The sequence below is a fragment of the Oncorhynchus masou genome, unplaced genomic scaffold, assembly GCF_036934945.1.
Source record: "Oncorhynchus masou masou isolate Uvic2021 unplaced genomic scaffold, UVic_Omas_1.1 unplaced_scaffold_1297, whole genome shotgun sequence".
Lineage (NCBI taxonomy): Eukaryota > Metazoa > Chordata > Actinopteri > Salmoniformes > Salmonidae > Oncorhynchus > Oncorhynchus masou.
Genome location: NW_027002821.1, coordinates 16,170 through 27,793, shown reverse-complemented (window position 1 = coordinate 27,793; position 11,624 = coordinate 16,170). Strand labels below are relative to the sequence as shown.

At 43.9% G+C, this 11,624-nt stretch overlaps 1 protein-coding gene across 1 annotated transcript; it reads left to right on the top strand.

The window, feature by feature from the left end:
* Nucleotides 1–726: 726 nt before the first annotated feature.
* LOC135530238 (zinc finger protein 628-like) lies at nt 727–10,975 on the top strand. The gene is made up of 6 exons (XM_064958594.1): nt 727–1,549; nt 9,139–9,275; nt 9,455–9,551; nt 9,756–10,184; nt 10,270–10,395; nt 10,578–10,975. The coding sequence occupies exons 1-6, from the start codon at nt 1,267–1,269 to the stop codon at nt 10,973–10,975; spliced, it is 1,470 nt and encodes a 489-aa protein (XP_064814666.1). The 5' UTR covers nt 727–1,266.
* The last annotated feature ends 649 nt before the right edge of the window (nt 10,976–11,624 follow it).

Below are 11,624 nucleotides of genomic sequence, written 5' to 3'. Positions count from 1 at the left end.
TTTATATAGCCCTTCGTACATCAGCTGATATCTCAAAGTGCTGTACAGAAACCCAGCCTAAAACCCCAAACAGCAAGCAATGCACATTAGTGGGATCCCTGTTTAATTAAAACTAACACAGCTGGGTTTTGAATTCACAGCTAAGAGAGAGAGAGCACTATAGTGGGCACTAATATTTGATATGTTAACACACAGTATATTATATATACATCACATGAGACTAAGCAGTTAGCCTATTAAAATGTTTATCTGACTCCATAAAGATAATGAATATGTACACTAGACTATGGTTGAGTTACAGTAATAGACAACGAAGAAAGGACTGAGAATGGAATTATAAATATACGTGTATTTAATTCATGGATTCAGCTTAAAGCTTAAATTACAAGGCAATTCTGACATTAAAAAAACGGTTATTTTGAACGCAATATTTGCTGCATACTGCAGTTATACTGCACTGTGACTGCAATCTTTTTTCGTAAGGGCACTGCTGCAACATGACCATAAACGTTGCATCTAAAACAGCGCAGTGGATTCTGCACAACATTTCTAACAGGATAACTGATATAACCTAACAGTTATGTCGCCAATTGGATAGAAACCGAGTTTTGGACACCCTATTCCTAGTCCACTCCACTTTGGACCAGGGCCCGCATAGGGCTCAGTGGAGGGCGGGAAAAATCTCTTCGGTGTAGATTTCCTGTAAATCATTTACATAATAAATAGCCTACTACGGTACTGATCTGTATTCGAATCGTATAATAATAGCCAAATTAAATTTCGAATCTTATTTACAGTAAACGTACAGATGTTTTGTTCAAAGAAAGGTCGTATTTTCTCTCATCGTTCCATTGTAGATTGTCCTACTACTCGATCCGTAGGTTTGTTTCCGGAAATGCTATTGTTTTTGTGTATGCTTTTTGCGTTGGCTCTAACTAGCTACCAAGCTAACTGCCATCTCTCATTATCTCTGTTATTTATAATTATTACAATAGCCTCATATACATTAACTGCTGCATCTTATCTCTCGAAATTATATTAACATGTATTACTAGGACAGTCACGGAGTCAGACAACAACTTCCAATAGTATCTAGATTTGCTAGCCTGTTAACAGACAGAAGGGTTTTAGTTTCTAGTATATTTGCTGCAAACGTTAGCTTCCTATCATTTTTTTAGACTCGATCGCATGACTGATTCGCCTGTACAAAAGTAACTAAACGTTACGGATTCGGAACTGTATCTAGTTACACATAGACAGTTTGCCATGATGTCCGAAACCACCGTAACCTTCCAGTCTCAGCTCTCCGGAGTCATGGAGACGGTATTCAAGGCTGCTATGTACGAGATCACAAGGCTGGTGGACGATAGCTTCATGAAGGAAGTGTCCCGGAGCCGGGAGCAGGTCGAGTCGCTGAAGAAGCGGCTGCAGTGGTCGGAGAACAGACGTAGGGATAGGGACAAAGAGGGAGGCCGTATCGGGAAGTGTGCGGACTGTGGAAGAGCTAACGACGAAGCCAAGGAGAGAAGCTCTGGAGCCTCACAGACAGGTATAGAGAGATACATCTAAAGACAGTCTCTCTCTCTCTCTCTCTCTCTCTCATATATATATATAAGGGAACACTTAAACAACACAATGTAACTCCAAGTCAATCACACTTCTGTGAAATCAAACTGTCCACTTAGGAAGCAACACTGATTGACAATAAATGTCACAGTCTGTTGTGCAAATGGAATAGAAAATAAGTGGAAATTATAGGCATTTAGCAAGACACCCCCAATAAAGGAGTGGTTCTGCAGGTGGGGACAACAGACCACTTATCAGTTCCTATGCTTCCTGGCTGATATTTTGGTCACTTTTGAATGCTGGCGGTGCTTTCATTCTAGTGGTAGCATGAGACGGAGTCTATAACCCACACAAGTGGCTCAGGTAGTGCAGTTCATCCAAGATGGCACATGAATGCGAGATGTGGCAAGAAGGTTTGCTGTGTCTGTCAGCGTAGTGTCCAGAGCATTTGGGCGCTACCAGGAGACAGGCCAGTACATCAGGAGACGTGGAGGAGGCCGTAGGAGGGCAACAACCCAGCAGCAGGACCGCTACCTCCGCCTTTGTGCAAGGAGGAGCACTGCCAGAGCCCTGCAAAATGACCTCCAGCAGGCCACAAATGTGCATGTGTCTGCTCAAACAGTCAGAAACAGACTCCATGAGGGTGGTATGAGGGCCCGACATCCACAGGTGGGGTTGGGCTTACAGCCCAAGTCCAGGTCTGGGAGGAGATCCCTCAGGAGACCATCCGCCACCTCATCAGGAGCATTCCCAGGCGTTGTAGGGAGGTCATACAGGCACGTGGAGGCCACACACACTACTGAGCCTCATTTTGACTTGTTTTAAGGACATTACATCAAAGTTGGATCAGCCTGTAGTGTGGTTTTCCACTTTAATTTTGAGTGTGACTCCAAATCCTGACCTCCATGGGTTGATAAATTTGATTTCCATTGATAATTTTTGTGTGATTTTGTTGTCAGCACATTCAACTATGTAAAGAAAAAAAGTATTTCATGAGAATATTTCATTCATTCAGATCTAGGATGTGATATTTTAGTGTTCCCTTTATTTTTTGGAGCATATATATATATATATATATATGACACACACACAGTACCAGTAAAAAGTTTGGACCCACCTACTCATTCAAGGGTTTTTTGTTATATTTACTATTGTCTATAACACATATGGAATCATGTAGTAAGCAAAAAAGTGTTAAATAAATCTAAATATTTTAGATTTTAGATTCTTCAAAGTAGCCAGCCTTTGCCTTGATGGCAGCTTTGCACACTCTTGGCATTATCTCAACAAGCTTCACCTGGAATGCTTTTCCAACAGTCTTGAAGGAGTTCCCACATGCTGAGCACTTGTTGGCTGCTTTTCCTTCACTCTGTGGTCCAACTCATCCAAAACCATTTCAATTGGGTTGAGGTCGGGTGATCAGCCTGACTAACCGGTGTCTATATGTAGCCTCGCTACTGTATATAGCCTGTCTTTTTACTATTGTTTTATTTCTTTACTTACCTATTGTTCAGCTAACACCTTTTTTGCACTTTTGTTTAGAGCCTGTAATTAAGCATTTCACTGTAAGATCTACTACAACTGTTGTATTCGGTGCACGTGACAAATCAACTTTGATTTGATTGTGGAGGCCAGGTCATCTGTTGCAGTACTCAATCACTCTCATTCTAAGTCAAATAGCCCTTATGTAACCGGTGTGAAATGGCTAGCTAGTTAGCGGGGTGTGCGTTAATAGCGTTTCAATCAGTGACATCACTCGCTCGGAGACCTTGAAGTAGTTGTTCCCCTTGCTCTGCAAGGGCCGCAGCTTTTGTGGAGCGATGGGTAACGGTGCTTTGTGGGTGACTTATTGATGTGTGCAGAGGGTGTCTGGTTTGAGCCCAGGTAGGGGTGAGGAGAGGGACGGAAGCAAAATTGTTACACTTACACAGCCTGGAGGTGTGTTGGGTGTTTGTCCTGTTGAAAAACAAACAAGTCCCACTAAGCACAAAACAGATGGGATGGCGTATCGGTGCAGAATACTGTGGTAGCCATGCTGGTTAAGAGTGCCTTGAATTCTAAATAAATCACAAACAGTGTACCAGTAAAGCACCATCACACCTCCTCCTCCATGCTTCATGGTGGGAACTACAAATGCAGAGATCATCCGTTCACCTACTCTGCATCTCACAAAGACATGGCAGTTGGAACCAAAACTCTCAAACTTGGACTCATCAGACCAAAGGACAGATTTCCACCGGTCTAATGTCCATTGCTCGTGTTTCTTGGCCCAAGCAAGTCTTCTTATTGGTGTCCTTTTAGTAGTGGTTTCTTTGCAGCAATTTGACCATGAAGGCCTGATTCACGCAGTCTCCTCTGAACAGTTGATGTTGAGATGTGTCTGTTACTTGAACTCTGTGAAGTATTTATTTGAGCAGCAATTTCTGAGGCTGGTAACACTAATGATCTCATCCTCTGCAGAAGAGGTAACTCTGGGTCTTCCTTTCCTGTGGCGGTCCTCATGAGAGCCAGTTCCATCATAGTACTTGATGGTTTTTGCAACTGCACTTGAAGAAACTTTCAAAGTTCTTGAAATTCTCCGGGTTGACTGATCTTCATGTCTTAAAGTAAATAAGGCTATCTTCTGTATACCCCTACCTTGTCACAACGCAACTGATTGCCTCAAAGGCATTAAGAAGGAAAGAAATTCCACAATTGAATTTTTAACAAGGCACACATGTTAATTCAAATGCACTCCAGTTGACTACCTCAGAAGCTGAGAGAAAGAGTCTGCAAATCTGTCAAAGGGTGGCCACTTTTTTGGTTACTACATGATTCCATATGTGTTATTTCATAGTTTTGATGTATTCACTATTATTCTACAATGTAGAAAATAGTACAAATAAAGACCTTTTTCCACATTTCAGGCTTCAAACATAAAGATATAAAACTGTATTTGTTTTTGTGACGAATCAACAACAAGTGGGACACAATCATGAAGTGGAACAACATTTATTGGATATTTCAAACTTTTTAACAAATCAAAAACTGAAAAATTGGGCGTGCAAAATTATTCAGCCCCCTTAAGTTAATACTTTGTAGCGCCACCTTTGCTGTGATTACAGCTGTAAGTCGCTTGGGGTATGTCTCTATCAGTTTAGCACATCGAGAGACTGAAATTTTTTCCCATTCCTCCTTGCAAAACAGCTCGACCTCAGTGAGGTTGGATGGAGAGCATTTGTGAACAGCAGTTTTCAGTTCTTTCCACAGATTCTCAATTGGATTCAGGTCTGGACTTTGACTTGGCCAGTCTAACACCTGGATATGTTTATTTTTGAACCATTCCATTGTAGATTTTGCTTTATGTTTTGGATCATTGTCTTGTTGGAAGACAAATCTCCGTCCCAGTCTCAGGTCTTTTGCAGACTCCATCAGGTTTTCTTCCAGAATGGTCCTGTATTTGGCTCCATCCATCTTCCCATCAATTTTAACCATCTTCCCTGTCCCTGCTGAAGAAAAGTGGGTATGGTGTGTTCACGGTGATGAGCTGTGTTGCTTTTACGCCAAACATAACGTTTTGCATTGTTGCCAAAAAGTTCAATTTTGGTTTCATCTGACCAGAGCACCTTCTTCCACATGTTTGGTGTGTCTACCAGGTGGCTTGTGGCAAACTTTAAACAACACTTTTTATGGATATCTTTAAGAAATGGCTTTCTTCTTGCCACTCTTCCATAAAGCCAGATTTGTGCAATATACGACTGATTGTTGTCCTATGGACAGAGTCTCCCACCTCAGCATTAGATATCTGCAGTTCATCCAGAGTGATCATGGGCCTCTTGGCTGCATCTCTGATCAGTCTTCACCTTGTGTGAGCTGAAAGTTTAGAGGGACGGCCAGGTCTTGGTAGATTTGCAGTGGTCTGATACTCCTTCCATTTCAATATTATCGCTTGCACAGTGCTCCTTGGGATGTTTAAAGCTTGGGAAATATTTTTGTATCCAAATCTGGCTTTAAACTTCTTCACAACAGTATCTCGGACCTGCCTGGTGTGTTCCTTGTTCTTCATGATGCTCTCTGCGCTTTTAACGGGCCAAATACTTTCGCAAGGCACTGTACATACAGTCGTGGCCAAAAGTTTTGAGAATGACACAAATGTAAATTTTCACAAAGTCTGCTGCCTCAGTTTGTATGATGGCAATTTGCATATACTCCAGAATGTTATGAAGAGTGATCAGATGAATTGCAAAGTCCCTATTTGCCTTAAAATTAACTGAATCCCCCAAAAACATTTCCACTGCATTTCAGCCCTGCCACAAAAGGACCAGCTGACATCATGTCAGTGATTCTCTCGTTAACACAGGTGTGAGTGTTGACGAGGACAAGGCTGGAGATCACTCAGTCATGCTGATTGAGTTCGAATAACAGACTGGAAGCTGAATCAACCATTTATCGGATCATCAAGAACTTCAAGGAGAGCGGTTCAATTGTTGTGAAGAAGGCTTCAGGGCTCCGATGAAAGTCCAGCAAGCGCCAGGACCCTCTCCTAAAGTTGATTCAGCTGCGTGATTGGGGCACCACCAGTACAGAGCTTGCTCAGGAATGGCAGCAGGCAGGTGTAAGTGCATCTGCACGCACAGTGAGCTGAAGACTTTTGGAGGATGGCCTGGTGTCAAGAAGGGCAGCAAAGAAGCCACTTCTCTCCAGGAAAAACATCAGGGACAGACTGATATTCTGCAAAAGGTACAGGAATTGGACTGCTGAGGACTGGGGTAAAGTCATTTTCTCTGATGAATCCCCTTTCCGATTGTTTGGGGCATCCGGAATAAAGCTTGTCTGGAGAAGACAAGGTGAGCGCTACCATCAGTCCTGTGTCATGCCAACAGTAAAGCATCCTGAGACCATTCATGTGTGGGGTTGCTTCTCAGCCAAGGGAGTGGGCTCACTCACAATTGTGTCTAAGAACACAGCCATGAATAAAGAATGGTACCAACACATCCTCCGAGAGCAACTTCTCCCAACCATCCAGGAACAGTTTGGTGATGAACAATGCCTTTCCCAGCATGATGGAGCACCTTGCCATAAGGCCACTAAGTGGCAGTGTTTTTACAACTAATGCCGGTTTGCCTGAGGCTGATGCCGTGCAGGTGTTTGTACACATGCATATACAAACACTCTCATTCAAATAAACACATACAAGATCACATACATTCATGTTATAGTGCCAGACATGCACACAAACATATAAAGTAGTCATTGCTGTTATGATTTTAGGTGTCCTTGTTGTCATTTTTAATTGTATTATTTTGTTTTATTTGTTTGCTGTTTTCTTCTGTCTTTTCCTTTTTTTCTCTGTAGTTCATTCTCTTGGTTGTTGGTGTTCTGGGGGTTCTTGGGGGTGGGGAATGGAATGAATTGTTTTTTATTTTTTTCCGGGGGGGGACACGACGACTGTGGAAGGGGGAAAAAAATGTGATAACATCAATATTTTGGGTCCATGGCCAGGAATCCCATTGAGAACTTGTGGTCAATCCTCAAGAGGCGGGTGGACAAACAAAAACCCACAAATTCTGACAAACTCCAAGCATTGATTATGCAAGAATGGGCTGTCATCAGTCAGGATGTGGCCCAGAAGTTAATTGACAGCATGCCAGGTTGGATTGCGGAGGTCTTGAAAAAGAAGGGTCAACACTGCAAATATTGACTCTTTGCATCAACTTCATGTAATTGTCAATAAAAGCCTTTGACACTTATGAAATGCTTGTAATTATACTTCAGTATTCCATAGTAACATCTGAAAAAAAATATCTAAAGACACTGAAGCAGCAAACTTTGTGGAAATTAATATTTGTGTCATTCTCAAAACTTTTGGCCACAACTGTACAGTGCATTCAGAAAGTATTCAGACCCCTTGACTTTTTCCACATTTTGCTATGTTACAGCCTAATTTATTAAATACATTTTTTCCTCAACAATCTACACACAATATCCCATAATGACAAAAACAAGTTTCTAGAAATGGAATACAGGAATACCTTATTTACATAAGTATTCTGAGGTTTGAAATTGAGCTCAGGTGCATCCTGTTTCCATTGATTATCCTTGAGATGTTTCTACAACATGATTGGAGTCCACCTGTGGTAAATTCAATTGATTGGACATGATTTGGAAAGACACACACCTGTCTATATAAGTTTTCACAGTTGACAGTGCATGTCATAGCAAAAACTAGCCCTGAGGTTGAAAGAATTGTCCATAGAGCTCAGAGACAGGATTGTGTCGAGGCACAGATCTGGGGGAAGAGTACCAAAACATTTCTGCAGCATTGAAGGTCCCCAAGAACACAGTGGCCTCCATCTTAAATGGAAGAAGTTTGGAAGCACCCAAGACTCTTCCTAGAGCTGGCCACCTGGCCAATCTGAGCAATCATGGGAGAAGGGTCTTGGTCAGGGAAGTGACCAAGAACCCAATGGTCACTCTGACAGTTCCTCTGTGGAGATGGTTGTCCTTCTGGAAGGTTCTCCCATCTCTGCAGCACTCCACCAATCAGGCCTTTATCGTAGAGTGGCCAGACGGAAGCCACTCCTCAGTAAAAGGCACATGACAGCCCACTTGGCATTTGCCAAAAGTCACCTAAAAAAACAAGATTCTTTGGTCTGATGAAACCAAGATTGAACTCTTTGGCCCGGATGCCAAGTGTCACGTTTGGAGGAAACTTGGCACCATCCCTACGGTGAACCATGGTGGTGGCAGGATCATGCTGTGGAGATGTTTTTCAGCAGCAGTGTCTGGGAGACTAGCCAGGTTTGAGGGGAAAGATGAATGGAGCAAAGTACAGAGAGATCCTTGATGAAAACCTGCTCCAGAGCGCTCAGTACCTCAGACTGGGGGCGAAGGTTCACCTTCCAACAGGACAACAACCCTAAGCACACAGCCAAGACAATGCAGTTGCTTCGGGACAAGTCTCTGAGTGGCCCAGCCAGAGCTCGGACTTGAACCCGATCAAACATCTCTGGAGAGACCTGAAAATATCTGTGCTGCAACTCTCCCCTTCACACCTGACAGAGCTTGAGAGGATCTGCAAAGAAGAATGGGGGAAACTCCCCAAATCCAGGTGTACCAAGCTTGTAGTGTCATACCCAAGAAGACTGGAGGCTGTGATCGCTGCTTCAACAAAGTACAGAGTAAAGGGTCTGAATACTTATGTAAATGTGATATCAGTTTATTTTTAATACATTTGCAAACTTTTCTGAAAACCTTGTTTTGTTTTGTCATTGTGAGGTATTGTGTGTAGATTGATGAGGGGTAAAAAACAATTCGATCCATTTTGAAATAAGGCTGTAGTATAACAAATTGTGTGAAAGGTCAAGGGGTCTGAATACTTTCCGAATGCACTGTATATATGGAGGAATCACTCTGAAGTTTGGCTGCTGTAATGTGTACCTTCCATACTTTGGTGATCACTGACCAGACAGTTGAGTTGTTGGTAAGATGCTTTATTTCCTCCTCTGCACTGATGCGAGGAGACTCCATTATTCACAATTCAGCTTTCCTTTTAGTTGAGATAAATGTTACTCTTTGTTTACCTGTGGCCAGGTGTGGAGAGGGGGCGTGGCCTGAAGCAGGAGAAGGTACTAGGGGAGGAGTGGAGCAGCTGTGGGGGCGTGGCCGAGGAAACAGCCTCGCATGACCTGGAGGAGGCCGATGCCATCAGCCCAAGGAGAACCTCTGAGGTAAGTAGGGGACTGACGAAACACCAGTGTTATAGAACCTTCAGATAAAAATGTACTGTGCAGAACAGATTAGAACTTGTCTTTCAGGAGGAATAGGGGACCATCATGCCAGGTTTATTCATTCACTGCCAGTTTATCCATCGTTTAGTTAGAATCAACTTCTTAATTTCCTTTTGCAGCCCGCAGACGTCGGAGATCAGAAGCTGGACAGCCTGCTGAAAGAGGAGCCTCTCCACAACACTGAACTACAGGAGAGATGGGGCGTCTGCCTGGACGGTGAGTTGTTTACAACAAACACAACAGCCATCTTTATGATGAGAATGAAAAGGAGTAGCTTCTAATATGTTGTCATTGGTATTATAATAAATCAACTTGAAACTCAGTTCAAATTTAGCATTAGTTATTCTACCACAGTTTCTACTATTGCCAATGCCTCTAATGCTAATGCTTCTAATACCTAATGTCTCCTGTGTTCTTCAGGGGCCGACGGTTCAAACGTCTCGGGGCCCAGTAAGAGTTTCAGCGAGCAGGAGCTGCAGCAGTGCCAGGATGACTGGGGGTCTGGTCTAGACCAGGATGCTGAACCATCGGGTCTCGAGGGAGACTCAGTGGACCCCACCGACCCTCTCTACCGCCCCCGCTACAGCATGGAGGAACTGGGGGTCGGCTTTGAGAAGTCTGGTTACGGCAGTAGTGGTAGTGGCGACCATCTTCTAGACATGGAAGGGCTGGATAGGCTTCCTGGTTCTCCGTCTCGTCTGGGAGCGCTGAGCTACGGAGCTGCAGGTCACTACCAGGTGAACCTGGGGGATCTGAGGGGGAGACCATCACCATCGCTCCCACACACCTGGCCCCCATCGGAGCCAGAGGGAGCAGGTGGGGTCGCCAATGCCATCCCCCCACCCAGAGGTGGGAAACCTGAACTGCCTATTGATAAACGAGGAGGGGTACCTGCAGGACTCCAGTGTCTTGTACCCTGAACACGGTGTCCCAGAGTCAGGTAGTAGAGCCGGCCACAGGGGGCTAACCGCCATCCACTCTGGAAGCTCAGCCCACAACAACACAGAGAGCCGGTATGATGCTGCTGACGACTTTGGACACTCTTTAAACCTCAGAGATCGTTCACAAGAGCAGGTAACAGGAGGAGGGGGGAGGCATCATGCCTGCAATCAATGTTCAATGACCTTCCCAGATTCTGGTTCCCTCAAGGCCCACAAGCAGAAACACAAAACTGGGAGATGGTCGAATTCAGGGCCAGGGACTCCATACTCCCGCACTCAGTGCGGTAAGACCTTCACCCAGGCCTGCAACATCAAGGTCCAAGCCGAGGACGCCACCTCTGCAGCCAGTGTGGCAAGGGCTTCACCTCCTTCTCTGACCTGAAGAGGCACACATGCAGCCAGACGGCAGACAAGCCCTACTGCTGCTCTCTCTGCGGGAACAAGTTCAGTCGGCTCTGGAACCTCAAGCTGCACCGACGCATTCACACACAGGAGAAACCCCACCGCTGCACCATGTGCGACAAGAGCTTCACAAGGGCTGACATTTTGAAAGTCCACAAGCGCACCCACACCGGGGAGAGACCGTACTGCTGCGCTGTATGTGGACTCCGCTTCAAACAACTGAACCATCTGAAGTCACACCAGCACAAACACAGGCCGGATCTCCTGAGCAGAGTGGTGGTCGAGAAAACTGTTTAATTTGACATTGAGAACAATTGTTGGGTTGATCAATTGCTTTTTAATAAGGACATTGAAAATATTAACTGTTGGAAATCCGTGTTAAATAAGAATGTATGCCTTAAATGATAGACTATGAATTGTCTGTCATAATGACCATGTCAACCTAACAAACATTTGAATATAGGGCATTCATGTGCTTATGGGATGGTGTAAGTCTGCCATGATTGTGTTCAAGTGCTTTTGATGTCAGACCAATAAAAAGCTTGCTTACCATTGACAATATGGTCAAATTTATTGTAATTTTTTTATGTTTTGGGTGAAAGGTCAGTAAATCATCAACTCCGGGAACAATATTTTGTCAGTTTCCCACTTGCAATTACGACCTGGAGGGTTAAGGCCAGCCCAGATTTTTATATAAAACACTAAAGTAATAGTTTTATTGAATTCATTGGGCCCTAATCTTTGGATTTCACAACTGGGAAGACGCATGCATGTGTTCGTCACAAAAAAAAAAAAATGGGACTCAGGATCTCGTCATGGTCTTTCTGTGCATTGAAATAGCCATTGATAGAATGCAATTAGCTTATGCCTGCCCATAACATAACCCCACCATGGGATACTGTTTGACAAAACTGCACATTTTAAGTGGACATATTATCCCCAGCAC

Bases quoted from the DNA above. Each gene is read 5' to 3' on its own strand.
- LOC135530238 (XM_064958594.1), top strand. From the start codon at position 1,267: ATGATGTCCGAAACCACCGTAACCTTCCAGTCTCAGCTCTCCGGAGTC. The intron at 1,550-9,138 runs GTATAGAGAGAT...ACCTGTGGCCAG, and splicing joins CTCTGGAGCCTCACAGACAG to GTGTGGAGAGGGGGCGTGGC. The intron at 10,185-10,269 runs GTGGGAAACCTG...ACGGTGTCCCAG, and splicing joins TGCCATCCCCCCACCCAGAG to AGTCAGGTAGTAGAGCCGGC.